Source organism: Netta rufina (genome assembly GCF_964035555.1).
Source record: "Netta rufina genome assembly, chromosome: 1".
NCBI classification, from domain to species: domain Eukaryota; kingdom Metazoa; phylum Chordata; class Aves; order Anseriformes; family Anatidae; genus Netta; species Netta rufina.
Genome location: NC_140123.1, coordinates 124,589,553 through 124,617,385, shown reverse-complemented (window position 1 = coordinate 124,617,385; position 27,833 = coordinate 124,589,553). Strand labels below are relative to the sequence as shown.

The 27,833-nt window shown below is 47.2% G+C and overlaps 3 protein-coding genes across 3 annotated transcripts; 2 read left to right on the top strand and 1 right to left on the bottom strand.

The window, feature by feature from the left end:
- Window positions 1–40: 40 nt before the first annotated feature.
- On the bottom strand, window positions 41–22,003 carry NCAPD2 (non-SMC condensin I complex subunit D2). The gene is made up of 31 exons (XM_084282136.1): window positions 21,873–22,003; window positions 21,050–21,125; window positions 20,905–20,963; window positions 20,289–20,470; window positions 19,736–19,872; window positions 19,291–19,418; window positions 19,082–19,205; window positions 18,853–19,000; window positions 18,334–18,531; window positions 17,668–17,802; window positions 17,039–17,123; window positions 16,274–16,445; window positions 15,899–16,020; window positions 14,748–14,957; window positions 12,700–12,874; window positions 11,233–11,317; window positions 10,943–11,076; window positions 9,724–9,856; window positions 8,113–8,197; window positions 7,848–8,009; window positions 7,389–7,600; window positions 6,284–6,395; window positions 5,864–5,987; window positions 5,524–5,679; window positions 5,129–5,306; window positions 4,130–4,224; window positions 3,271–3,351; window positions 1,016–1,202; window positions 646–766; window positions 362–529; window positions 41–168 (listed from the first exon to the last, which is right to left on the bottom strand). The coding sequence occupies exons 1-31, from the start codon at window positions 21,994–21,996 to the stop codon at window positions 86–88; spliced, it is 4,191 nt and encodes a 1,396-aa protein (XP_084138262.1). The 5' UTR covers window positions 21,997–22,003; the 3' UTR covers window positions 41–85.
- A 140-nt stretch (window positions 22,004–22,143) lies between these two features.
- MRPL51 (mitochondrial ribosomal protein L51) lies at window positions 22,144–22,799 on the top strand. Its single transcript, XM_084291838.1, has 2 exons — window positions 22,144–22,389; window positions 22,527–22,799. Exons 1-2 carry the CDS (start codon window positions 22,161–22,163, stop codon window positions 22,721–22,723), a joined length of 426 nt encoding a protein of 141 aa, XP_084147964.1. The 5' UTR covers window positions 22,144–22,160; the 3' UTR covers window positions 22,724–22,799.
- Window positions 22,800–24,306: 1,507 nt separating this feature from the next.
- Window positions 24,307–27,176, top strand: VAMP1 (vesicle associated membrane protein 1; the record flags this gene model as incomplete). The annotated part of the gene is made up of 5 exons (XM_084296919.1): window positions 24,307–24,384; window positions 25,455–25,636; window positions 25,841–25,961; window positions 26,701–26,859; window positions 27,093–27,176. 5 exons carry the CDS (start codon window positions 24,307–24,309, stop codon window positions 27,174–27,176), a joined length of 624 nt encoding a protein of 207 aa, XP_084153045.1.
- Window positions 27,177–27,833: the final 657 nt, after the last annotated feature.

Sequence of the window (27,833 nt, the reverse complement as noted above, 5' to 3'; positions counted from 1 at the left end):
TTATTGGGTAGTTCAGGCAAGAGAAGACAACTGTTGTATAAAAGGAACTTTATTTTTAGCTTACAGACAGGGGCAGATTGTTGCCTCAGCGTAGCCGTCGGGCTGAAGACCTGGTGATGGGAGTTGTTTTGGTGGGGGTTTCTTCCTCTGTTAATTCTGCTGAAAACTCTAAGAGAGTAAAGCGTGTCAATAACCAGCACTCCCTTACCTCAAACAGAGAAATCCACCACCAGCCCCTGCAGTGTTCTGAATCCCTACACACCCTCTGCCCTTCCCAAAGGAATGTTCTTGAGGTGCCACGTCTACAGTCTTTCTCCAGGTCTCCACTTTTACCCTTAGACATACCCATCCAATGACTTACCATCCTCAGAGCTGTTCTCCTCATCACTGGAGAAGGTGATGATAGGTTTTTTGCGTGGACGGCTCTTCTGGGCACGCTTCGGGTTCCGCAACGTGCGAGGCTGGGGGGTGACAAAAGCTTTATCCTCATCCCTGTTGGCTGTGCTCAGGGGCTGGCGGCGTGAGCTTGCTGGGAAAAAAAAAAAAAAAAAAAAAAAAAGGGAAAGGGTGAGGAAAAGTCCCTAGGTGTCTCTGCTGTACTTCAGGATGAGGGAGGAAGACTGCGGTCTCACAGAAGGAAGATACCTGCTGTTGGCCTTCGCTTGGCTGGCATTGGAGTTTTACTGCCTTCCTGGCATGTCTCTGCCGAATCCAGTCCTCGGTTATGGCAGGCAGACAGCCTCTGCTCCAGCTCTTCAGCCAGAGCCTGGGATAGATGTAACACAGGGGAAAACAAAACAAAAAACACAAAACCACACAAACAGAGTAGAGAAGAAACAGAGAGAAGCATTACATCCATAGCACAGACACTTCCTACCCCAGAATTTCCATCATGATCTCTGAGAAATTGTTGAGACCAAGGAATAGCCTGTTTAACACAGAGAACAGCACGTCTTTCCAATCATTATGTGTAAAAAGCAGTTTTCCTCGCCTGGACACTTCCCACCATCCTTACTTTATTCTCAGGTTTGCTGGGTACTCTGCGGAATCGAACCAGCACTGCTTGGAAACAACTGTAGACAGCTGGGTCTTGTAGCTTGTCTGCAAAGCAGTCAAAGTTGTCCTGCAGCTTGTGAAGGCCCCGTTCCGAGATGGGAAGCAGAGTAAGGCAGTGGGACAGATCCCGATATTGACGCTCATTCCTGGGAAGCAGAGATTGCCCTTAGCTCATACGAAAAGGGCTGTGCAAAGATGAAGACATCCTACCTAGAACTACGGCACATGGGGATGAGGCATTTTCCTGCTGGTGTTTCTCCCCTTTAGTACATGAGATTTATGCTGTTTTGTTACAGATCTGTTCCAGAGTGCCCTGCCACACCAAGCACTTCACAACAACCACTGTATCCCAGGGATGCTGATTTAGTGCCTGTCACAAACACGAAGGCTTCACTGTTAAAGAACACAGTCGTTTGTTTAGAAGGTGTCAGAAGTTAGTGTTGGCTAGTAGGAAAAACACTCAGTGAGGTGAGAACTCTTCTTGAAGGGCCTTATTTCAACTAAAAACCAAAGAAAAACAATGGTTGCTCATTTTTTCATGTTTGAGACTGTCTCAAGCAGAAGCAGTATTTGAAATTCTGCCCTACCTGGCCAGTTAAGATGCAGGCATAAAGATGGCTATTTTCATTAATATAGAAAGTGAACAAGCAGTATCTGCTGTGTCAAAGGACAACAAGGCCCAGATTCCAGTGAAAGTTAATATAAAAAAAGGATCTAAACTGATATATTTAATATGACTCACTGTGCCAAAATGTGAGGAAGAAACACGAGGTCAAAGCCCCTCTTATTTATGCATACGAAGCAGAGGGCTTGCATAAACACTTTGAGAACACACTGTCCAAATGCAGACAGAGAATAAAGCTGCAGCATCCAGGTGCTTCCATTTAACATCTCAACAATACTCGGCACACTGCTGTTTAGAACTCCAAAAATCCTAAGATGGTGGCTGCAAAGTCTTCTCTGGTAGGCTCCTGGTTAGCCTTGAATGAGAATCTTGCTCTAGTATTGCCTCTGGTGTGCACTGAGCTGATCATCTTTGTGGTTCGGCAATATTAGGACAGATTAACAAAGGCTACATGTGTCTTACACCCAGAAAGATCTTTACAAGCGTTGTCTGAAGAGCTCACCAGTGTTCCTGGGAGGAAATTTTGGAGAGTCCACTCTCCATTCCAGCTCAGGAAACGAAATCCAACTATTTCTGGGAAATATGCTACTCCCTGAGGCAGCTGAGCAGGTCACATGCCCAGGCACTGTGTACAAACGGCCAAGATAAGCAGACACAGCTTTAAACCTCAAGGGCAAAGTCACAGCTACAACGAAGGAAAACCATCGGAACAGAGGAAAGCTAGGTATGCCAAATCCAGTGGCAGATAAAGATAACAGTGAAAATATACAACAAAGAGGCAAATGGACTTTTACTTTTTCTCTGAGAAAAAAACCCATACATTTATGTCAGTGAATTTACCTCTTTGGGAATAGGGAGAAAGGAGCAATGAAAAAAACAAAACAATCAAATGGGAAGCAAAAAGATACTCCAGTTCATAGGATGGGCCCTGTACTGTATGCTCTGTAATCAGCACCATGAGCAAGGCACACACATCTGTGTGACAGAGCAAGAGCAGCAAAGGAATAAACATCTTGCAGCACAAGCACTCAAACAACAAAACAGAGCCCCAGGCATAGAGTTAGAACTGAACGGCTCATCCACACAGAACAAGGACAGGCCTCTCAACCCAGGCAGGACTAATACAGAGATTTCAACTCCTCAGTTGAACACATTGATTTCTTAGTTGAGATGCCTCTGAAGAAGGACAAAGGTACATAAAAGCCACACTTGGGGTATTCTCCTTGCCTAGTTGTAAATAACGCAGATCTAAATTGTCACAAAACCTTTCCCCCAAGATGAGGGGAGAGGGTCCAATCACAATATAATAAATCTACACAACTTTGACCTTCTGTTCTTATTCAAGTAGTTTTAAGAGGAAGATGGGGAAAAGAGGAAAGAAAACAACACCTGAATTAGAGGTGTTTTTTATTCTTTTATTCTCTATTTTTCTCTTGTTTATTCTGTTTATTCTCTATTATTTTAGTGTTTGTGACATGAAGAATATGATGGGAGCCTGTCACCCCCACTGTATAGAAGCTGGTTTCTTCTAACAGTTCTTAAGAAACAAACAGACTTACTTTGTCAGGAAATTTAGGATTTAAACCCACCTGGCAGTCCGGAATCGCTGACAAAGTTTCTCCACCAAGCTCTCTGTCTGTTTGTCTTTTGTAATATAGGAGAAGAGATGTCTGCAAAGGAAAAAAAATAGCAAAGCTGAAAGCCCAGAGAGGAAACCCTGTTTTTGCCTACACAGTTGCATGCTTGCAGCTCTTCTACCCAGTGATCAGCTGGGTGGTCCTTCAAACATGAAGACTAGAGAGCCCTGCATGCCTCAGACTCTGTTCAGGAGAAAGCGTGTTATATGCTGATGGCTTATGTAGTAATCACAGTCAGTGTTGTGGGACAGCTGCTATGACATAATTAAAAAACAGCGTGTTTGTTTGAGAGTGTCTGCCTATGATGAAACTAAGAAATCAGCTAAAACAGAGACTCTTGCAGGTCTGGAGTGAGAAGCGCTTATGTCTGTGTGAGGTAGGAGGGATGCTGAAAAAGCTGCAGTGTCTACTTCCGAGCAGCTCCTTTCACAGAATCACAGAATGGATGAGGGTGGAAGGGACCTCTGATCATCTAGTCCAACCCCCCTGCCAAGCAGGGTCACCTAGAGCACGCTGCACAGGATGGCATCTAGGTTGGTATTGAATATCTCAGAGAAGGAGACTCCACACCCTCTCTGGGTAATGTGGAATCTTTCCATCTCCCCAACTATGTGCCTTTAGAACTGATTTTCCTCGACCTGACTTTCAGATGCAGGCTATGAACAGTCAGACTGGGGAGCACAAGTGAAAAGGCATTTTTTTTTTTTTTTATGTCACTGTAGTTTCTCTTCCTTAGATACGGCACCCCTTTGCATAAATGGAGTCACGATCAAAACAGATTTCATTAACCCTCATCCCAGATTTCACATACTTCATAATAGTGCGGAAGGATTCTTCATCTACACCACAGTCAGGATCTGAGAGGCGACTGATCATGTCTGGAAGCAGGTTATAGATGGCGTTACCCTGTGCAGGACACAAGGTTCTACATGAGACACAGAATTATGAAAGACAGCCTGAGACAAGACAAATAAGCTTCTCCCCACTCCAAAGTACTGACTGAAAGCATCAGCTTCACAAAACGAGCTGTACACAGCCAGCCAAACCTAGCCAGGGCTACTTTGCTAAAGCTAAGGAGCTTACAACTGCAACTCTTGATTTGCAACAGCTCAGCTCTTTGGCAGAGCTGGACGCAGCTTTTCTTTTCTAAGCTGGTCACATCCCAGCACAAAAGTCTTCTGATAAAGGAAGCAAACAGCTTCAAGAACTGCCTCCCACCTTGCCTGAAAGGACCCAGTGCAGATTCCCTTTCCTACTGCTTTTACGTGGCTTGGTCAAAGCCATTGAGTCAAAGCCATTGCAGAGGTAGGAAACCAGTGTGGTCAGTATAATCAAATAATCAGTATACAGAGGGTAACACTGCTGTAGCTCTTAACCTGCTTGGACTGTAACGGCCTCAATTTAAGTATCTCAAAGTCACAAAGCCAAGAGCAACCTTAAACGGTCTCAGAGATGATGCACTGACTGAGCCCTAAAGTCAGGGAACTCTTACAAGATCAAAGTGTAAACTGCAGAAAACTCTGTTCCCAAACTTGAACTGGGCATGCAGCAGAAAGTGAGTGGGAAAAAGCTCTGCTTTGGAGCCTGGTTTCCAATGTGAATGGACGAGGTCAAATTCAACAACATTAGGGTTAAAAAAAAACTCATTTAGCAAAATTCCCTTTATCTACCAACATTTGGTCAACACGGAAGAGAGACAGACAATCTCTACACCCCTGACACACCTTCATACAGACTCTTGCATCATTAACCCAGCCTTCAGCAGCCCCCCTCCACTCTGGTGAGCTGAGGTTCCTGCTCATCCACTTGCCTTGTTGGAGAGTTCACTGAAAAAGTTCTGAGCCACTCCCGCGATTGCCTCTTCTGGGTCTATAAGCAGAGTCGCCATTTCACTCACTTGGCCTTTCACCTTCACCATGTCTTTGAGGATGAGGTGTGTCATCACCACTCCAGCCGTCTGCCTCACGCTCTTACAGGGGTCCCGCAGCCTGACAGAAGCACACAGTTACCACAGAAGGCAGCTGAGCCTCTCTAAGCCACCAATACCTCTGACAGCCTACCCCACAAGCCAGTTCTCTGCTGTCTCCCTGCACTGATACTTTTAAATTTGTTTTCCTGCATCACTCTCACCTCCCAGAGGCCCAGCACCACCCTTCCCCAGAGCCCTCATCACCTGCCCGCTGCCAGCAATAAGCACAGCGTCACCTGGCATAGAGATGTGGTGTCCACGGCTCCACCAGGTTGGGGAAACGGATGGCCAGATCTCCTGCTGCAATAATGAGGTTGGATCTCACGTCGGGCAGGCTGGACTTCTCCATCATAGTGAACAGCAAGCGCAAGTGGGAGTCACAGAACTCAGAGCTGGTGGGACAGGGTAAAGAGAAGAAGGTATGGACACCAAAACCCAGCCTCTGATACTAGTGGGACCAAAACAATAACATATATATGAAAGCTCTTTGGTTTTCCCCCCTCTCCAATGCAAAGGAGTTGCAACGTTTCTTGTGCTTTAGTACTAGGGAGGTTTAGAAGAGGATCTTGGCGTTACCTGATCATGCAGAGTTTGCCAAGAGTCAGGGCTGCAGCAGCTCTAAGTGCTGGATCGCTGTAGAGCCCAGGGTTGTTGCAGATCTTGAGCACCAGTGGAACAAAGGCGGAAAACAGGTTCTTTTCTAGAGTGGGGAACGAAGGCAGCAGGTACGTGAGCACTATTTGAGCAGTACTCTTGAAGAACAATTACTCAATTTATCCCAAAATTTCTGGGGGCTATACTGACTATACTAACTGCCACCAAAAATAACAACTCCAGAGAGGCAGAACAAAGAAAAAGTGCACACAGAAACTGATACTGAAGAAAAATGACAGTGTTTATGAAGGAAACAGCCTCCCTCCTTCTAGATGTGTTGCCCGGTGTACTTTTTCTCTCACTGCAGACAGAACCTGTGCTCTTTAGCAGAGCCACGCTTACCATCTAGAAGTTCTGTCTCACAAATACTGTGGATGAGCTCAGCCTCAGTGTCGTCAGCAGAAGCTCCCACCAGGCCCAGTTCCTCTTCCATAGTGGTCTCATTTCCTGTGCTCTGTGCAGAAAGGACAATTGCAAAAGAAGATGATGGGCATCAATAATCCTTTCCTTCATGAAGTACTTCTCTCTTAGAGAAGAGGTGCAAGTCACCAGCAGCATGACTACAGTTTGGAAGAACAGACTGACAGAGAATTTTATAACCCCTTTTTCCTAAGAATTAAATGAAGCTGTGAAGGGTATCCAGGATTTGCTAGTCCAAATGCCACCAAGTACCAAAGAAAGTCTAAGTTACTGAAGCTAACAAACTGAAGCAGAAATAAGACACACCTGGCACCAGTGCCCGAGTCCAACACAATTCAAGGGACACACAAATCCTAAAAGCAAGAAAGAAGATCAAAGCAGCCTTTGAACTGGTGGCCTTGTGAGCAAGATTACAGAAACCTTATGGCAAGGAAAAAAAACACAACACAAATCTGCAGGACCAAATCTGCATCCAACTGCTACTTCTGAGAAAATCTCATAGTAACCTCCCCCCGTGTGGGAAGTTACTGATAAGCAGGGTGGATGAGAAAATGAAGTACAAGTTTCTCTGAACACAGCAGTGTAGGCATCTAATAAAGACTGGAAGCTTAAGTACACGAGACTTTTCCTTGAGCAAGAATAGGAAGAAGAAAAGAAAAGAAATCAACCTTGCTGGACTCCAGGAAACACTGAGGCAGACTGTATTTCTATCACACAGATCCCAGTAAGAAGGCTACTGTTAAATACTTTCGTCATCATTCCCTGAGAGACTGTAGGTCCTCGAACTCTATGGATCAAGGTTCTGGAAGGCCTTTTGTGAAACTCAGGGCACAAATGGGCATTCAACACCAGCAGCAATTGCAAGATTGCAATGCTTAGAAAGGAGGTGATGGGTGGAGAGGAAACTTTCCTCAAGCAGGAAGATAAACCTGGTTAGGATAACACCCTTCGCTTCTTCCCTGCTGCCTGTTCCAAACCCAAGAGCAGTTGGAGTTTTACTTACAACACCTCACAACTCAGTTCTCACCCGAGACCTCTGACTTGTCGTGCTGCTGTCTAATTTCTTGGTCTTCTGCTCCTCCTTGAGGATGCGGCGTCTGCGCAGCTCTGCGCTCACGCACACCTCCAAATATGCTACCTGCTGCAGTGCCACCTGGCCCACAAGGGACACCAGATGCATCAGCAGGAACGTAGGGAGACCGCTAGCACCAGAGACTCTGCTGGGAGAAGCCTCTTGATCTAGTGGAGAAAAATGATTGCAGTTCAGTATTAACTTGGACTCTACCCCCCCCCCCCATCAGTTACTGCCAAATCTCATTAACTGCACAACCCATCTTCACTCTCCACAGACCCCTTCACAACACCCATATCCTTCCATGCCAACATCTCCACTAGCTCCTCAACTCTGTTCTCCTCCTGCAGTTGTTCCAAACCACCCCAATCACAGCACTACAAACAGGTTTTCTTCACCATCTTTTTTCCTTACCAGCTTTCTGCCCATCAGCCTCCTGCAGCTTGTCCAGAACTTTCTGGCTGCACACCTGCAGGATGCGAGCGCTGATCTCGTCTGCCCCTTCTGCTAGCTGGTAGATAAGTGTTATTGCTGCCTCCATGAAAGGGATCCAGTCACCACTTGGCTGGACACAGCCTGATGAGAAAACAGAGCCATGTACCACGCGTAACAGCAACAGCACAGGCTGTCTCACAGCCCAACTCCACCTCCTCCAATCCTCCTGCTGTCCTGAGCTCACCTTTACTCACAGCCTCAGTCAGGTACCCAAAGAGCATGTGATCCTGGGGCAGTCGAAAAGGGGCTTTGTTCCTCTCCAGTGCTGGCTGCAGAGAAAACAGATCTTAACCACACAACAGAACTCCCCCGTGCCCTCCCTGGCACTTCATCTTGCTGTGTGCACAATCCCAATCAAAAGCCTGCTATGCCCATGGCAGTGACAGTCAGCACAGCTCTGCAACTAAACACACCACAGGGGTATTTCTGTCACTTTTGAAGACACTGCGCAGACTCAAAGTTTGGCCAGAGGATGACCCCAAACCAGACAGTTCCACTACTTCACTTTAAATCAGAATAACTCTTGAAATCTCAAAATGACTCTTTAGATTTGATGTTATTTTGCTCCTTCATTTGCCATTATGAAGAAGATGGAAACCTTCAGAGCATCTTCAGAATTAGCAAAGGTAAATCAACAAGATGCCCTTGGCTATGGGTACGGTACTCCAGCACCACAAGGTTTTGTTTAAAAGTAAAATGTCATCACTAGAAATAGCTGAAGACAGCTCTGGATTCAACATCAGCTCGCACTTACAGTGATTAGAACGCTCTGTATCACTCCCACTACCTACCAGCCTGGGAATAAGATAACCCAGAGAACTACTAAAACAAAACTGACAATGCCTTGGATATCCCAGCACATCTGTGGCTATCTGATCAAGATATACTTGATGAAAAGAAGCTACTGCTTGAGGTTTTAACAGCTTTCACTAGCAGGAAACAAAAAATCTCAATTTATTATAATCCTACTCTCCATACTAAATCTCTGGTTTGGGGCAGAAGAGCTACCACAATTAGTCAAGTATCAGTCCCTTCTCATATACTAACTTAACTGCAGAGTTAAGTCAACCTAAAATTAAATTACAACTATCTTCAGAACATTTACAAGCGCTGTAATGCCCATTAATTCATAAAGGTAATTCCTGCATTAGCGTCACCATTCTCAAAACAGAATGATTGTGTTGTGTGGAGGAGGGCTGCTTTTATACTGGAACTCCTGAACTGAAATGCCCTAAATATTTGAGTCAAAAAAGAAAAAAGCTTTTATTTATTAATACAGTTGGGGGGGAAAAGGTATAAAGTGTTCTTCGACAGAGAAGCCATGTGATAGGTCACCAGTTACAACACGAACAAGTTTGAAAATCTTTTGTCTTATGCTCAGCTGTACAGCTGCCACTCCCAAATACCAATTAATAGGGAGGGTAAAGGCAACAACAGCAGAAAATACCAGTACATGAAAGGACTCCAGGACCAAGGAGACACAAGTCAGCTTAGAACTGGGAGTCTGACTAAGAGAAGTTGAAGAAAAACAGATTTTCTTGCGTACTGGGCTCTCTGCTACTTTGAATTCAACCTGTTGCCTAATGAAAGTTTTTTACTGTATGTTCACTGATGTGTGGTAAGCTTTCCTGACAGTGCTGCTGAATGGTCTCAACCTACCTTATTTCAACGCACAAAAAAATACCTCCCTCCCTAGCTAGTAAAATTTTCTCTTATTTCTCTTCTCAATATAAGCTACTTCCCACTTTTTTAAACCACTATTACTGTGACCTCACGGGCAAACTGGAAGTCTTACCTTAGGGTTACTGGCAAGTTTGGAGATCGTATTGCATACTTCTTGTGCCAAGCAATAGTCTTCACATGCTTTCTCAGACAACCCTACTGTCACCAAAACATCCAAGTTGCTACCTACGATCTCTGGCTTCCCTCTGTGGAATAGAAGACACAGGAGTATTATGTGAGGTGCTGATTAAAGTTTACAGTAAACATACATAGACAATAGAAATGCTGCTTGTACCTTGTGGAAAGTACCTTATGGGGACAAAAAAATAAATCCTTACACCCACCTTCCCTTTCTACCTGTGATACTAGGTCCATTCTTTAGAATGTACAATTAACAGGGCGAAAAGGGTAAGAACAGAATTTAACATATTTAAAAAGGAATCTTAAAGAAATAATAATCCTAATGGATTAGAATAAAAGCTAAAAATCACCCCCCTTAACAGATTTCTGGAGAAGGAAGTGTTGTTCTTATTCCACAAACATACCCATGGTCTAGAAACACAGTGGCCCAGATATCTCCTCACGGGATACCCCAGAAATCTACGTTTTTGTAGAAATTCCACGATTTTAAAAGTATCTTAATTTTGAATTTACGTTTACAATTGTGCTGCACACACATGGAATGGGGTGGTAGAAATACCTTGGGAGGAATATATAATACTCAAATTGTAGAAGTGCCTGTTCACTCTTACACTAGAGCCAAGACCTTTACAAAGAATGTCATGAAAGTCTGTTTCTGACTGATGAATGACTGAAGTAGGAAGAACAAGAAACTAGCAGGTAAGCTAAATGCCCAAGGGTTACTAGGCTGGGAAATGGAGGAATTGAAATTATAAATTATTCAGACAAAATAAATTATAGTGCAATTACACTCTTTTTGACCACAGAAGGAAGCAGAATGTTTTTTCCACCATGCTAAGGCTCTAGGCAGCATCGCACGATTCTTCTCAAAACACGAAGTTTCAGAACTGTGTCATAGTAAAACCTGAGATGGGATGGACTTTTAGAACACAAAGAAGGTAATGCTATCACATTAATTCACAGATCACGCTGTTGGCACCCAGCAAAATTGTGTTTTAATTCCAGGCTTCGATACCCCATGATCTGGTTACTATTTTTTTTAAAGGCTGCAGAACCAAGGGTCAGCTGATGCAGCACCAGCAGTTCTTCAATAGAAGTCATCTCCCTCTACGTCCTCTCACTCACAGGATCACACCGGGCCCTAGGCTCACCGTGCCATCAACCCCAGCAGCATCACAGCTGCTCGTCGTTCTAGAGGCGAGCACTGCAACTTCTCTGTGAACCGCTCCCAAAGCAGCTGGATCACAGCAGGTTTTATTTCATCTTTCTGCACAAACTCTGAGATCTGGAAAAGAAGTACAATAAAACAAGCAGTGAGAGGCAGAGGAGGATGAACGGACTTCAGACCAAAAAAGACATTCCCGGCACTGACTGCCATTTTAACATAACAGATATTTAAGCTCACAAATACAATTCAAACCCAGACAAAGCAAATACTCACCATTTCTTCCAAGCACTGTATTGTTCCTAGCGAAGCATCCACCACGATGAGAGAGAGAGAATGCACCAGGTTCTGGGCCCTGGCCCTTTGAAGGGGAAGAAAAAAAAAGAAAAAGCAACTGTCATGATTACTCACTCACCTATTCAGAGAGCTGAGGACAACTATTAGATAACAGATCTGATTTCTGGGAACAAGAAAATTTGCCCTTCCACAAGCTACAGTTCTCAGAGTCACCCAGACCAATTTCAGCAAGCACACCATGAGCTCAGAAGTCCATTGCTGTTCTTCCCAATGCTCCGCACAAATGCCCAACAAGAGACACTCACCAGCCACTTCCCAGTTTACTCTTAACCACAAGTCACAGTACTACTCAGTAGAGCATAAGAAACTGCAAAACTGCCTATGAACAAATAAGGCCCGAGATCAATCTGCAGGAGAGTCCTCTCCAGTCATCACTAGCATGCAGTGGCAAGAAGCAGGCGTGCTGTTTGCTGCCTTGATGGTATAATGAGGGTGAGGTATGGTACCTCCCACCAGGGATCACGCTTAGATAAGTGAGCATGCATCCAATGGTATTTGCACGTGGTCAAGTGCTAAGAAAAAAAGAGCAAGTGCCAACACTACAGAGAAGATTCAGCTTGGTAGCAGTAAGCAACAAACGAAGACCCCATTAACATCCTTTCACCCTCTGTGTGCAGAGGTTTATTACAGAAAGATTTAAGATTGGTCTGAATGAAACATGTGTGAAAGCACCTGAACCATAATAAAAAAACCCAAAACACTCGTTTCTTTATCGCTCGTGTACTGTGAGCGATAAAGAAACTTTCTTAATGACAACACTGCCCAAGGAGGGTGAAAACCCATGTCTCCAAGACTGGGAGCCAGCTGCTATGGGCTGATCCCATAAGGGATTGAAATACCTGCCCAAAAGTCAGTTCATTGTTGCCAGTCAAGAACCCAACTGACACGACACATATTCAATAGCTGACGCCCCTTGACATCAAATGATCCTACTCAGATCATTTGAACAGATGCCTCCTGGTGTGGTGCTTTGTATGAGTGAAATTTAGGAGAAAGTTCAGTGTGAGCACCTGATAGCAGTTTCATTTAAAAGACTTTGTAACTTTGCCTCCTGTAAGGTCTCATGTGGAGTTCTGTGTTAACTTCCTACACGTGAATACTACAACAAACCAAAAGCAGAAGCTCATCAGTAAGTCCCAGAGGAACACTGGGATACCCATATATATAAAAACACGTTGGAACTGCACAAGTGTTAGTAACAGTTCAAAGAGAAAACATCTTCACTAGTAGACACAAACCTTACATTTCAGCTCAGCATGAACCATGGCAACTTTGATTTCTCTTTCTGTCCATATTCCATTTCCAACAGCTCCCCAAAGGAAGGAAAATGGAGAGGGGGAAAAAAAGAGAAAGAAAGAAAAGCCCTCTGAATAGGATGTCCCATACCTCTCCGAATTCCCGCTCGGGCTCAGATAGAGCTGCCTGTAGGCATTCAGCACAGCCTCCTTAACAGCAGGCTCTTTCGACCATATGAGGGGGAGCATCCTGCGGACTCCAAGCAGTGCTTGGGGCACACCAAACCGGGAGACCGTCACAAAGAACTCAATGGCTTCCTGAACCACTGCAGAGGAAAGAATAGTTGCATTAGTGAAGTTTCTTCCTTCTCCTTACTAGAAAGGCCATTAAAACATATTCACAGGCACACTGCTCTTACAGCTAGCCCTGGGAGCATTGAAGATCAGTGCTACTCTCTGCAGATGGCTGAAGTCAGAATAGGGTCCCTAGTACAGAGATACAGATGTCTTGGAGGAACTGGGCATAGGTTAACAACATTATATCTAGCTGTGACATGATAGACCTAGGAAATGAGCACAGAAGCCACACTTCAGGAAAAAATAAATCTATTCTAGGAACAGCAGCTTTGAAAAAAAGATCTTATGGTCACAGCAGATGAAAAGCTGCTGTCTCAGTACAATGTTGTAACCAGAACAGCTAAGGTACCCGATGTATTGATGGGGTACAAAGCATTTGCCACGTATAAGGAATAACATAATTTGATTCTAACTTGACAGTTCCTGAAAATATACAGCCCAGTCTTCTGTTCATAAGACAAGAAAAAAACACGTTAACTTAGAGTGCATTCACGAGAAAGCCACACTGATGATTAGAGTCTGTACAATGAACAGTTTATAGAGCCTGAACTCTGGTTAAGTGGCAGCTTATGGCAGTATGGGCAAAATAACGTCTCACTAAAGAGGCTGTACCCCTACCAGACATGAAAGTGCTTGTGTCTAGACAGTCTGCTATGCTTGTGCTGCCCCCAGTCACACCAGAAGGTGCACTCTTACCAGAGAAAAATAAAACTGCACCTTCATATCTTAAATCTTAATTAAAAAAAAATTAAATCTGAACATACACATCCCTTAGTCCCACTCAGCACCACAGCAGCATACTGTCTGGATATCTAACTTGCCATCCTTGTACTACAGCACAGGACAAAAGCTAATAAAAACTGCAACCATAAAAAAACAAGCAACCAACCAACCAACCAACCAACAGGCACTGAAATACCAGCTGAGGGGCACTCTCTCACCCTTAAACTACAAGTGACCTGTAAAGATGCTGAATTCGAGTTCGTTCTTGTGTGTGCAATCAGCTAAAAACATCCCAACCTTGCTGAAGGAAGCCTGCATGTGTAGCATGGCTAAGATACAAGTTCTCATCACAGGTGAAGCTCCAGAAGCATCTGCACTATGCTAAGATGCTGTAGTGTCCAGAGCCACCCACACTCCAAAAATACATGAGGGGTTGGGACAAGTGGATGAGCAAGGTGGGATTTGCACCCTGCACCTGTCTCAGGAGTGCTGATTCATGACACTTTGGAAAAAAAAAAAAGTCTAACATTAGTAGCTGAATTAACCCTATTCGGGACTACTCATCAGTCCACCTTTGTACTGAAGGTACAGAACTGAAGAGGAGCAGGCCATAGGACCTACTGACAAGGATTGCTTTTGGCTACAGAATAAAGTTTAAGGAGAGGTGATGTTAATGAGACATGCTGCTCAGTTCCTTTCTTTTGCCCCGTGTAGCACCCGAAGCAGCATCAAGGCATGAAGCAGGTAACAAAACCCTGCTTAACTTGCCATGCCTGCTTTGGGAGAACCTCAATTGAAATGAAGAATGTAGGATCTCCTACATAATTTATGCCTACATAAATTAGATGTGTATTTTTTTAATCCTGATATTTAAAAAAATCAATCCTACACATGCCTCAAAAGCCTACTCACACCCTAATGCGACCCTTTCACAACACTAGTTTAGATGGTGCTTCCTGTACCCAATATACCAGAGCCTGTGACATCTGCTCAGTAAACAGCAGCTCCTCCAGCCTTTTCCTTGGTGTGCCACTGCTCCTACATCTCTTCAGTAAGGGGAGGGACCTGGAAAACTCTAAAAGGGAGGAAAAAAAATGGCCCCATGGCTATTTCACACACCTGAGACAGAATTTTCATACATCAGCTTGCTGACCAGGCTCAGGGCTTCTGTGATTTTCACTGAGAAGTTGTAAGCATCTTGCAGATACTGCACCAACATCTCCTGTTTGACCAGCTCTGTTTGAGCCTGCTCTTGAGGCTGCTCTTTGGGCGCAACTTCTTCAATCGTAAGACTCCTGTTGTCACATGGAGAATCCTCATGGTTCTTACCTGGGCATAAATACTTGTTTGTTAACAGTGTTGAAGGTACAAGAGAAACAGGCACTGCTCAGGGCATTTTAACCCTTCTCCTTCCACCCCATGTTGACATCTTGTAACAATCAAGAGACTTCCATGAAAAATAAAACCAAAAAGCAAATGAAAAAAATTAGACTTTGCCATCAGACTTCTACAAAGACAAAATCTCAATGTGCTATAAACTCCAGTACTACAACATGATGCACCACAGAAATACCAGCTAAGACAGGGGTCAGGAAAGGCATTGTCCAATTTACTCAAACTCCATAAAAACAATGAAGGAGTTAATCTGAATTTGACAGTTCCCTGAAGATGGACAAGGGCCTAAGAAGGAATCAGAGCAGAGTACAGAGAAGGAAAAAACTACTCACTCTGTAGCAAAGATTGTGCAAATCTGGGGAGCTGACAAAGTGCAGATTATAATTTAGATAGTAGTTTTTTTTTTTTTTTAACTAGAAATGAGTTCAAGGGGGTTAGCTGGGAGACCTTATTCTGAACCAAATACAAAAGATAAAGCATGCAAAGTCTTAAAATATAAGCGCGAGCCCTAGAGAAATAAGACTTTGCTTGAATCTGATAGTTGCTCAATAGTGAGCATTATGTGCCACCACCTGTTCAGGAGGCAGAACTCCACACAAATTCAGACAGGACAGAAGTGCAGGAGTGGATTAACACTGGCTTCACCCCCCCATAGCAGATATGATATGACTTAAAACATTAGAAATGCACTTCCAGTGGGAACATGGAACATTTCCCACCAGAACTGATAAAACAGTCAATTATCCAGCTGCCAAGTACATGCAGAACCGAAGCCTACATGTCGAAAGAAGGGATATGGCATTCCAGAGGGTTTGGGTCTAACTCTGGTACCAGCTTGAACTCAGGGAAGAGAAAGACCAGCGTGCTGCAGTTACCTATGTAAAGTCTCTTCAGAATGCCCAGGATTGTTGCCTCCTCATTTTCTTCCTCAGAGCTAATAAAGGGCTCCTTCCCCTGGAAGCGGCACAGGGCCTTCTGCGTGAGGCGGACTGCACTCCTGGACAACAACATCGCCCAACAGGATGTCAGCAACCCATTCAGACAGAAAACAAGGGAAAACACCCAGCTCTGCCCTGAACACCTGGCAAAGCAGTTCCTGACAGCATGCTCTGCTGGGTACCCTCATCAATCTCCTCCCACAGAATAACATTATTGGAAATCATCCCTTTACCCTGAAGCTCAAACAAAGAACAATAGACTGACATATCCCCTATTATAAAATCCTCTCTCGAACTGCGGAGCCTTCTTACTTGTAATTCAGCTTCTTCAGAAGCCCAGTGATTTGCTCTGATGTACCCTCTGCTGTTTCTTCAACTTCCAGCACCTCATCTTCGTCTTCCTGAAGCGGTAGGAGCTGCTCTACGGCAGCTCTAACTTCTGGCAGCATTGCTTCCCACTCCTCCTCTGGGGTGATTGCTGGAGCTATAATGAAACAGGGAGGATGGGGAATGGAGAAGACATAAATGATACCCTAAGCAGGGAAAGAAAATTCATCTGGAAGTAATCCTACACTTTCTTCCCCCCACAGACAAGACAGTATTCCCACTGTTGATCCCATCCAGGCAAGAATATGAATAGATAAGAATTTGGCATTAAAAAAAAAAAAAAAGCATACACTGAAGGGCAGCTGAGAGAACCATCATTTGCTATGTATTGCTTTGTAGGCAGCATGAGACATGAGGTTAATGAAGTTTAAATTAATATTGGACCTAACTCCTGGCTGAAGCCAGGACTCCTTGAAGGGTTGACAATGGAAGTCCCAGAGAACGTTTATAGAGGTTTTTAAGTTCTCACCCTGTTAACAGGGCATTCATAAAGTCCTTTTACTACAACATAAACTCAAAAAAAGTTTATTTCCAGTTACCTGGCTTACTGTCTCACACGAGTAAGATCTGAGACAAAAGCCATTGCAATCTGGGAGCAAGCGTAAGATGACAAAAAAAAAGTACAGAATAATTCCTACTGGCCACAGTACAGGGTACACCTTGTAAAGGGCAAAGAGGAAGAGAAGTTACCTGCAGTTTCTCTGCAGCGGTCCCTCATTTCTTGCAGCTTCTGCACCTCTTTCTTGAGTGGGTCAGCCAAGTCAGCGCAGCTTAACTGAGGATGGCAGGAAGGGAAGAAATACATTACTGAAGCTTCTTTTTCTAGAATTCTCTTTTCTCTACTTTAAGTTATCAGTTCCCTCAGAACACTCGTATCTTCGAAACTGAAGCAGCAGACCCAGGTCGCTATCCTAGAATGGCTGCTGCTGTAAAACACTAGTTTAAGCCTCAGAAAGTCAGGAAGAGCTGCAGCTGAATATAAAGAACTGCAGAATTCTGCAGTTCTAAAGTTCTAAAAGTTCTAAAGCCTAATTCTGATCCTAAGGAAAGAAATCCCAGTGAATTCACATCAAACTGCTGCAGGTTTTTCCACAATCAAGACCACAACCCTCTCGGTCCTGCATACTTATCAATTACACCAAGTGAGTGAAGAGCCAGAGAATGAGACCTGAACAACAGAAACCTCTGAAAGCTCCTGCTAGCAGCGTTAGAAGTTACACTGTCTCTTCCACAAGGTACAGAAAGTGCACTGCCCTGCCTGTAACATGCTGCAGATACTCAGCCTGCAAACAGACACGTAGCACAGTAGTAGGAATTACCTTGCAGGAGAAGGGATTGTTGGACAAAAACGCAGCCAGGAGCTGGATGGCATTTTTAACTACCACCACAGATCTGTCTTGGAGACGCCCAACAGCCAGCGATACCACAGACTGGAACTGAGTCAAAGGCAGGGCCTGGGGCACAATGAGAGTGTAGGTAAAGTTATCGAGAAGCTCTGGAGACTTGCAAGAAGTTGTTTTCTCGCAGACACATTAATACACCCGTGTGCTGTTCTACTGAAAAGCTTGTCTACGGGAAGGCAAATTATAGATTCATAAAAAAATCTGGGTCTGAAGGGTACGACACATCTAGTATGACTTGAAAGCAAGGACTTAAATTAGGTTTGCCAAGGTCCTGTTGAGTAGTCTTAATATTCCCAGTGCTGTGTATTCCCATACTGATGTCCACAAAGTCTTTGTGCATCATGTGCTTCCTTCTATTCTGTCCCAGTAATAACAAGCATGCAGTTTCTGTTCCCCACTTCCCTTAACCCTAGGATCTTTGGTCTCTTGTGAAAAGGAATTGCAGACAATTCCTTTGGAGGACTGTATCTTTCTCACTTAGACTCCAGCCTCTGCACACAAAGAACAGGGTGACAGAAATTCCCTTAGAAAACAAATCAGGGGAGGGTGACCGAGGCAATACCACTTCCACACCACACTTACCTTACCCTGAACGATTCGGGTGAAAAGCTGCAGCACCCGACTGCGCACAAATCCATTGACGTCACAGATGTGGGCCTGCAGCGTACTCAAGAAATGGTCCCGAGTACCACGGGCAACTTCCTCCAGCTGGTCACCGTTCAGCACCTGCAGCAGCACTTCTGTCATAGCTGCCAGAATGGCGTTTCGAATCACGTAGCTCTGCAAAGAGAGGAGTTGTTGGACCAGGAAAAGAAAAGAGAGCATGACCTGGTATGCCAATGGAAAGGACAGCACAGGGTTCAGGCCTGTTGAGTCCCATGCTCAAGTCTTGAGTGATTTTTGGAAAGTGACAGAGACTCAACATCACATTTTGTGTTTTCTTTGTAAAGTATTTTAGGGAAGGCCATGACCTATTCCAAAGGGCAGGTTTGGGCTACTTAATCTTTGTAAAAAAGGTCCTGTTTTCAAAAAGAAAAAAATTGGAGAGCAACACTGCCATTACTTGACTTTTCCAGACATGTAAATGTTTTGCAAACGTACCTCACCATCCAAGTGACGCAGCAGAACACTCATGTTGGATAGCACCAGAGCAGGGTTTTGTTCAGCAAGTTCAGTTATAAAGGTGGCATAACCCTTCACTCCAGAAGTATCACGAGATAAATCCTGCGGATTTTTCTGTCCAATTTCCCTGCACAGAAAGATGACACAAGGAAAAGGGCACCTCGAGTTGCCAGGGTTAGAAAAAGAAGCCTTGGTGTATTTTTCTCACCTCAGAAGCTCGCCCACTATACTTTTCAGACCATACTCTGTAGCCCAGACCGTCACAGCCCGAACAAACACTGGGGCTACGTGTTCAGAGTGCTGCAGCATCTGCGTGATCTTCAGAGTAGCACCTTTACGACGGAAGGAGGGAGAAAGAGGTCAGGGAAAATACCTGGGGACAGCTTCCAGAAGAAGGCAGAAAAAGCAGGAACTCACTGAACATGTGATCGTAGTGACTCAAAGCCGTGGCAAGCAGATGTGTCACCGCATCCCGCGTGGCCCGATGCTTCTGGTGACCGATAGTTGGATTCCCCAGGATGCGGTAGCAGACTCCTGTCACTAAGCTGAAGCCACACAGAAGAGACAATCAGCTTCACTACTGCAGGTTGCACCAACGTCAGCCTAGCAAACTGCGCTAGGTACACATCTCTCCCTGAGACCAGCGAGATTCTCCAGTATCCTTCAGAAACTAAGCAACAAACATCTGAATTCTACACGAGAAAAGGAAGTGGTTCCGAAATGCCTCCCAGTTTCCTCAGCCTCCCAGTGAGGGGCATCCTGCAGAAGGCTGCAACACCAGCTCACTGGCAGATTTAACATTTAACCCCTTTTTCTTACACCTACATCCACTCCATCCCATCCCCTCTCGGCGCTCCCTTACTTGACAAAATCTTCTTCCACCACGCCACCCCAAAGCCGGCGGAGATCCAGCTGCAGCAGCTGGTTTAACAGACGCAAGAGCGGCTCCCTCTCCTCTTCCCACGAGGATTCAGACACCTTTGCACGGTTCTTTTTGTTCTAGAAAGAAAATTACGTGATGTGATACATTAGTAGCTTGACAACAGGAAAAAAAAAAAACAAAACAGAACTCCATCATCCTGCTTCCCTTGACAACGAACACAGCTGTTAAACCCTACAGCACTGAGGGGCACACATTAAGATGTGTAAGACATTTATATGACAACACCAAGTGACCGTTGCTGTCCTCTTGGAGCACAGGAGAGAACTCTTAAGCTGAAGAGCGAAACACAGGTCTGGGCATTTGAGTCCCAGCTGATGTTTAGGCACACATTTGTCTGCTTTCCAAGAAGGATTTCACAGAAATACTGCTCTTGCAAGCTCATGTTTAAATAAACACAGTTATACCATTTGACCCAGATTTCAGCAAGCTCCTGCATTTTCTATGTTGTTTTCTCCCCAGTCTTCTCACCTACCTTTCCGCCAGGATCCACCTCTACCAGCCCGTTCTTGGATGTTTCCTTTTCAAAGGCTTCCAACAGGCCAGTCAGCACGTAGCAGTTCATCTTGAGAGCGCTCAGGTGAGCGCTCAGGTCCGCGTGGCTCAGCCCAGAATCACCCAAGATGGCAGGAAGCTCATTGGAATGACGGGACGCCACTGGAGAGAGGCACAAAGAGGTGAGGACTTTGGGCCAGGTTCCTCAGCCATCCTCTTTGTTGGGAACTTCGAGCAGCCATCAGATTACCAAAGATGTGTGCTCACATCTTGCCAGCTGTAAGGTTGCCCCCTGCAACCCAAACCTGGGAGCGCTCTCCTACCCTGTTCCCGCAGCCCCCCCGTCAGCTGCGAGAAGCACTCGCTCGGAGCTGATGCACCCCCAGGATTTGCCTTTCCAGGGATGTGGGGAAGGGGATTTTCTGTCGGCCTGCCCTTACAGCGAGCACGCACGGCTCTGCGCTGCCCACCAAGATTACAGACCCCTACACAGGAATGGGCTGAGGGCGCAACCCAGCTGGCCAAGTCACATTAGCCTTTATATCATCATGGAGCTGCTGAACGAGGGCAAAACCCCCCTTTTGGCAGGCACCCACCTTGCATCATCAGCTCCAGGGCGTCCTCCCTGAGGGCGGGTGCCACGGCTTGGAAGTTGCTGCGGGGAGGCAAGCACAGCGCATCAGGGCAGCGCACGGACCCCCGGGGAGGGGGAGCACCCCCAGGCAGCCCCCTGATACTCACTGCAGCAGGCTGTACATGGTGTCGAAGTGCTGCAGCACGGCCAGCGTGCCCTGCGCCCGGAAAGCGGCCCGGAAAGCTGTGGGGAGAGATGGGGGGGTTGGAAGGGGGCTGAGGGGGGACTGGGAGGGAGTTAGAGGGGGCTGGGGGGGACTGTGGTGGGACTGGGGGAATTGAGGGGGGACTGAGGGGGAATTGGAGGGGGCTGGGGGGGACTGAGGTAGGACTGGGGGGGAAATTGGGGGGGCTGGAAAGGGACTGGGGGGGAATTGGGAAGGGCTGGGGGGGGCTGAGGGGGAATTGGGGGGGTGGGGGGGACTGAGAGTGAATTGGGGGCTGGGGGGGGACTGAGGGTGAATTAGGGGGGTGCTGAGGGGGACTGAGGGGGAGTTGGGGGGGCTAGGAGGGATTGAGGGGAGTACTTGGAGGGGGCTGAGGGGGACTGAGGGGGATTTGGAGGGGGGCTGGGGAGGACTGAGGAGGGACTTGGGGGGGACTGGGGGAAGACTGAGGTGGAATTGGGGGGGCTGGGGGGGGCCGGGGAGGAATTGAGGGGGGCTGGAAGGGGTCTTGGGGGGCTGAGAGGGAATTGAGGGGGGGTTAGGGGGGGAATCAGGGGGGTGCTGAGGGGGACTGAGGGGAGGACGTGGGGGGGAATTGAGGGGTGCTGGAAGGGGACTGGGGGAGCTGAGAGGGAACCGGGGGGCCTGAGGGGAGGGCTGGGGGGGTTGAGGGGGGCTTGGGGGGATCTGACGGGGACATGGCGGCAGTGGCAACAAGCCCTCGCCTGGACACTGGGGGGGAGAAGGGGGTGCGCAGGCCCTACCTGCCACCGCGGGCGGCAGCTCCCGCCCGGACAGCACATCCTGCACCACGTAGCGCCCCGCGCCGCCGCCCCGCAGCAGGTCCCCGGCCACCAGGGGCAGCTGGAAGTCGCACGGCGCCGCCATGATGGCCGCCGACCTCCTCCGAACGGCCCGCGCAGGCCTCACTCGCCCCGCCCCCGGCGCCGCCTCAGCCAATCAGCGCCCGGAGGAGCGACCGCCCCCCGGCGCCTCGCCCAATCGCCGCCCGCCTTCCCTCAGCGCGGCCGTTAGCGCCCGTGGACGCCGCCATGTTGGCGCTGCTGAGGGCGGCGGGGCGGGCCCTGGCGCTGCCCGCGGCCTCGCGGGGCATCGGCGGCGGCGGTGGGGGGCGGCCGGGGCCCCCCCTGCCCCTCTCGTCCCCTCTGGCCGGGCTGTCGCCGAGCTTCCGCGTGCGGGAGCCGCCCAAGCCGCAGCAGGTGGATCGCTGGACGGAGAAGCGGGCCTTGTTCGGGGTCTACGACAACGTGGGCATCCTGGGTGAGCGCCCCCGGCCCGCCCGGGGGCACCGGGACCCCCTCACGGACCCCCCTCACGGGTCGGGGCCGGCCGCCTCGGGGTCCCCCCTTCCCCGGTTTCCCGCCTCGTCTCACCCCGCATCCTCCTTCTCTTCGCAGGCGGCTTCAAGATGCACCCCAAGGACCTGATCGTGGGGCCCAAGTGGCTGCGGGGCTGGCGGGGGAACGAGCTGCAGCGGTGCCTGCGCAAGAAGCGGATGGTGGGCGACCGCATGTTCGTGGACGACTACCACAAGCTCAGCAAGAGGATCCGCTTCTTGTACCGCCGCTTCAACCGCACCGGCAAGCACCGCTAGGAAGGAGCCAAGGGGGGTTTGGCTCGCCCAGCGTGCTTCTGCGGTGTCGTGGTCTGAATAAAGACTGTTGTTCCTACGTTTGGTTTCCCAGTGCTTCCTGCAGCCTGTGCTGTGTGTTGCTGGTCCCAAGGTCGTGCTGCTGCCTCAGGACAGAGCTCTTTGCACGTCCAGCCCCCGACAGCCATCTCTGGCACACTTCTTGCAGTCCCAGCCTGCATCTTCTAACTCTTACTGGAGACTCCTCCACTTTTTGGCCAGCCTTCCAGCTTCCTTTCAGTCTTTGTGAGGCCCAGGTTCTCACACCCAGCAAATTCATTATGCTCCATCTTAGGTTTTTCCTCAGCCAAATTATAAAGTTAGCAATAACTGTGCCTCCCAATACTTCATGCTTACCTCTTGCACCCTGTCCTCCACTTATCTGTGATTAATGCTAAGTTTGAACGATCCAATTGTTAGTTGAAATACATCAAAACATGCTTTAGAACAGGACTTGTTGCTGTTTCACACTGATGACAATCCCATACTAATGACACCAAACAAGTAGCTTTTCATTTAAGCAATTTAGGCACTTAATGGGTTTACAAAAACTCTCAGCTTGTAATTTTCCATGACTGTTACTTGTTTCTAAGCTATAGAGAGTCAAAGCTGGGATCCCTCAAGTCCAGCATCCTGCTTCTCGTGAACTCTGCTGTTACACATTGCAGAAAAAAATCAGCATAAAATCTGGAAGACGAGCATGCCTCTGCCTGAGCTGTAGCTTGGCTGTTAGCTAATTGGGAAGGTACCTGCTGCTGATGTATCCTGTTACAGAGTGACATTGCTCCGTCTTTAAAGGCATTTGGTTGGAAGCAGCAGGGAGTGAAAAAGGGTTTGGGTCTGTGCCTTAGGAAGGTGAAGCCAAATTCTCTGTTCAAGCAACTGCAAAGTCTGTGTTCTCCGGAGCAGGGTAGTAGACCTGTGGGATTGTTGTCAAAGGTGTTGAGAATTCAGAATATTTACGGATTCAAGGGGAGACAGAGCGAGCACCTGGAAGGTGCTTTTGGGGGTTATCACAAGTGTAAAGCATGAGTGTAACAAATCCTTGTCTAGAAATGTCAGAAACTGGAGAAGTATGAGGAAAGTACCTGGTTCCCTTTGCCAGCTCTTAGTCCCCACGTACCAGCTCTGTTTGCCCTGGGTCTCGAGAGGCATTCATACCAAGTGAAGCAAAGCAGTAATTCAGCAAGCTCTGCCTTCTGTTCACAAGGATATTGGAGCAGTCCTCACCTGACAATGGGAGCGGGAAGGCTGCCAAGCTACAGAAGCTTTTTCCCCCACATGTCCCTTTGCAATTTGTCTGAAGGCACAGTTTAAAACCCCTCAGTTCTGCCAAGGCTGCAGCTGGGCCGTTCTCTCACACTCAGTAGTCCCCATGTTCTTTGTAGCCACAGCCTTTTGGATGCTAGGTTGTAATGTGCTGTTTTGTGTATCTAATTTTCCAGGTTTGTCCTTAAAAGCCTTAAATTAGGGCCTGCATGACCTTATGAAGTTGTAGTTCAACGTAGCTCTGAAGCAGTTGCTTGCTACCCTGCTCCCCACGCAAAATGCTGCAGAGAGACTTCTTCCAGTTTGTTCTTGCTTCCCTTTCTGTCCCGAATGGAGGAGTCCTCCCTCCTGATCCAGTAGGTCTCAGAATCTGAACCCTAATACTAACACTGAGCCAACCACTAATGCTAACCCTAACGCTAACCCAAATGCTTATGCTAACCCAAACCCTAACCCTAAGCCCTAACTATAATGCTAACCCATACCCTAACATTAACCCAAATGCCAATGTTAACCCTAAATTTAGACCTTAACCCTAATGCTAACCTTCATGATAACCCTAACCCTAAAACCTTAAAATAAGCCTAATATTAAGCATAAACCCTAACCCTAAACCATAATGCTAACCCTAACACTAAACCCTAAACAAAACTTAATCCTAATGCTAATTCTAAACAAAACCCTAAATGAAATCTAACCCTAACACTGACTCTAACCCAAAATCTTAACCCTAACCCTAATGCTAACCCAAAACTTAATGCTAACCCTATTGGTAACCCTAACGCTAACCCTAACCCCAACCCTAAACCAAACACTAACCCTATTGCTAACCATAACCATAACCATAACTCTAATGCTAATTCTAACCCTAACGCTAATGCAAACACTATTGCTAACCCTAAACCCAAACCCTAAACCCAAATCCTAACCCTCACCCTAACGCTAAACCTAACCCAAAACTTAATGCTAACCTTAACACCAACCCTAATGCTAACCCCAACCCTAAACCAAATACTAACCCTCATGCTAACTCTAACTGTAACCATAACCATAACCATAACTCTAACCCTAATGCTAACCCTAAACCTAACCCAAAACTCAATGCTAACCCTAACACTAACCCTAATGGTAACCTTAATGCTAACCTAACCCCAACCCTTAATGCTAACCCAACCCCAACTGTAACCGTAACCATAACCATAACCGTAGCCATAACCATAGCCAACTCTAACCCTAATTCTAACCCTAACCCTAAATCTAACCCTAATGCAAACCCTATTCCTAACACTAAACTGAAACCTAACCCTAACCCCAACCCATAACCCTCGCCGTAACCCTAACTCGAATCCTAAACCCTAATGCTAACCCTAACCTTAACCCTAACCCTGACCCTAATACTAAACACAACCCTAACCCTAAACCCCAGCCCGCTCAGACTCCCGCGGGCTGTCCGCAGCAGCGGGCGCTGATTGGCTGCGGCGGAGGCCGGCGCAGCTATAAAAGGGCCGAGCGGCCGTTACCCCCTCAGTGTGCCGCCGGGCGCCCCGCGGTGCAGAGCTCCACGTCAGCGCTCTGCCTGGGGGTCCCACCGCGCTCCGGGCCGCCCATGTAAGTGCCCCCGACCGGGGACGGGACGGGGCAGCCTCAGGGTGCTGGGGGGGAGCAGGCAGCCGAGCACGGGCCCGGTTGCGGCGACCCGAGCCGGCCGGGTGGCGCATTGCAGCAGCCGGGGGCAGCGCGGTGGCTGGGGGGGGTCTGCCCTTCGCACAGCAGGGCTCTGAGCGCCTTTTGTCTCTGCTTTCCTCCCCCAAGGTCCGACCCAGCTCAGCAGCCGGCCCCCGAGGGGGTCCCCCCTGCCGGGGGTCCCCCCGGGTCGCCCCCTAACCTGAGCAGCAACCGGCGGCTGCAGCAGACCCAGGCGCAGGTGGAGGAGGTTGGTAGCGGAGCCTGCTCCTTGCTTTGGGGCTGTGGGTGCTGGAAACGAGCAAATAGTCACTGTAGTGCTGGCTAGTGAAATAACATTGCGACCAGCCTCTAAAGAAGCTGGAGGAAGAGATGAATTAGTTCTACATTTAAAACTTAGGTTTAAAAGCTGCCTAATTCTAGGTGCTACATCTAAGGCGTAGTCCTGTTAGATTCCTGGTACCTCATCTTATGCCTCTGTTATGGAAATAAAGCCATACCGCATCCAGAGCAGCTCCTAATCCCTGCCAGCAGCTCCAAGGGAGCAGCCCGTGAGCAGATTTGGTAGGTGAAGTGAACCTTGCCTGATTTTACAGGGCTGGTGTCTGCTGACACGCAGTAACTCCTTCACGCCTCGATGGGGCAGCAACATGCAGTGTTAAGTTGTCTCTGCGGTTAGCTGTGATTGAGCAAACGATTGCTGTGATGAGGGCGTGGTATAGGCTTGATGGGCTCGAGGACTTCTAAAAATGGATGAAAGTGGGGTGCTGAAAACATAGTTTAATGGTACTGACACTTTAGCAGAGTGTCTAGGACTCTTTTCCTAATTTCTAAATAGTCGATGGCTTGAAATGTGTTTATCCTGTTTTTTTCCTCATTTCAGGCTTTCACTTGTTAGTATCTCACATTGGTTATTGGCTGTGTTATTGCTCTTACACTTTCAACCCTCTTTACCATGATAGCCACTTCTACTGTTCTTCCTTCTCCAGGTGGTTGACATAATGCGTGTAAATGTAGATAAGGTGCTGGAACGAGATGAGAAACTGTCAGAGCTTGATGACCGGGCAGATGCACTTCAGGCTGGTGCCTCTGTATTTGAGAGTAGTGCAGCAAAACTCAAAAGGAAGTACTGGTGGAAGAACTGCAAGGTGAGTTTCCTGATCTCATTATTTCCTTCATGAGAAGGAAATTAGTCTGGTGCTCTCCCTTTGAGAGAGTAGTTGAAGCTTAATAAATAAATCACGTGCTTGGTTATTTCACCGCGGAAAGTCTTAGAGGCTTTTTATCTCCTGCTTTCAGGCTTATGTTCCCTGGTTATCAGGGAAGCTGTGAACTTGTCATCTTGTTCTGAGTATTACTGTCTGATAATCTCTCTCTCCAGATGATGATCATGATGGGAGTGATTTGTGCCATTATGGTGGTGGTGATTGCAAGTAAGTACCGAAAGAACTGGGATCAAAGGTGAAGAAGCCCCAGCTCCAGAACTGAAACTTTTTCTTTTTGATTTATGATCTGTAGGGTTGCATAAGTGGTAACTTCCTTCCCTGGGGAAGGGAGGTGGTGGTGCTGGAACTCCCACACTTACTGTGGAAATACTATGATTTACATAGTAAGGAATGAAAGTGGGGGTGGCTATTGTAGAAATGGGGAATCTTGCCTACTTGGTCAAGTAAACCTGTAAGTATGAGGGACAGCATCTTGAAGTGGGTGGGTTGGCAAGTACACTTCCTGGTGGGGGATTTGGATGTCTCTAGGGGATTGTTGGTGTAACTTGCCCTTTTGTTTTTTCCTGTGTATTCTTTTTTTTTTTCCTGCTTTGTCTCCAGTCTACTTCTTTACTTGAATGTAGCCCCTTCAGTCTGCCACCTACTGTCCCATTGCCTGTCTCTTCTTGCCTCTGAATCTTCCCTTCCACCTAGCTTCTTCATTGATTCCTTTATTGGTTCTGGTTTGTCTTCTATTTAAGATTCTGAAGTGCTCTACTGAGCACAGGTTAGACTCTTCCACAGCTGCCACAGCTTTAGGGAGGGTCATCTTAGTGTAAAGGAATGGGAAGCAGGGAAGGAGTGGGTGGCTCCTGCTCTTCTGCAGGGGAATTTCTGTGGCTTATTTTTGGGTGTAA

Bases quoted from the DNA above. Each gene is read 5' to 3' on its own strand.
- NCAPD2 (XM_084282136.1), bottom strand. From the start codon at position 21,996: ATGGCGGCGCCGTGCGACTTCCAGCTGCCCCTGGTGGCCGGGGACCTG. The intron at 16,021-16,273 runs GTAAGAAGGCTC...GTTGTTGTCCAG, and splicing joins CTGAAGAAGCTGAATTACAA to GAGTGCAGTCCGCCTCACGC. The intron at 5,988-6,283 runs GTAAGCGTGGCT...TCCCCACTCTAG, and splicing joins TGAGACAGAACTTCTAGATG to AAAAGAACCTGTTTTCCGCC.
- MRPL51 (XM_084291838.1), top strand. From the start codon at position 22,161: ATGTTGGCGCTGCTGAGGGCGGCGGGGCGGGCCCTGGCGCTGCCCGCG. The intron at 22,390-22,526 runs GTGAGCGCCCCC...TTCTCTTCGCAG, and splicing joins CGACAACGTGGGCATCCTGG to GCGGCTTCAAGATGCACCCC.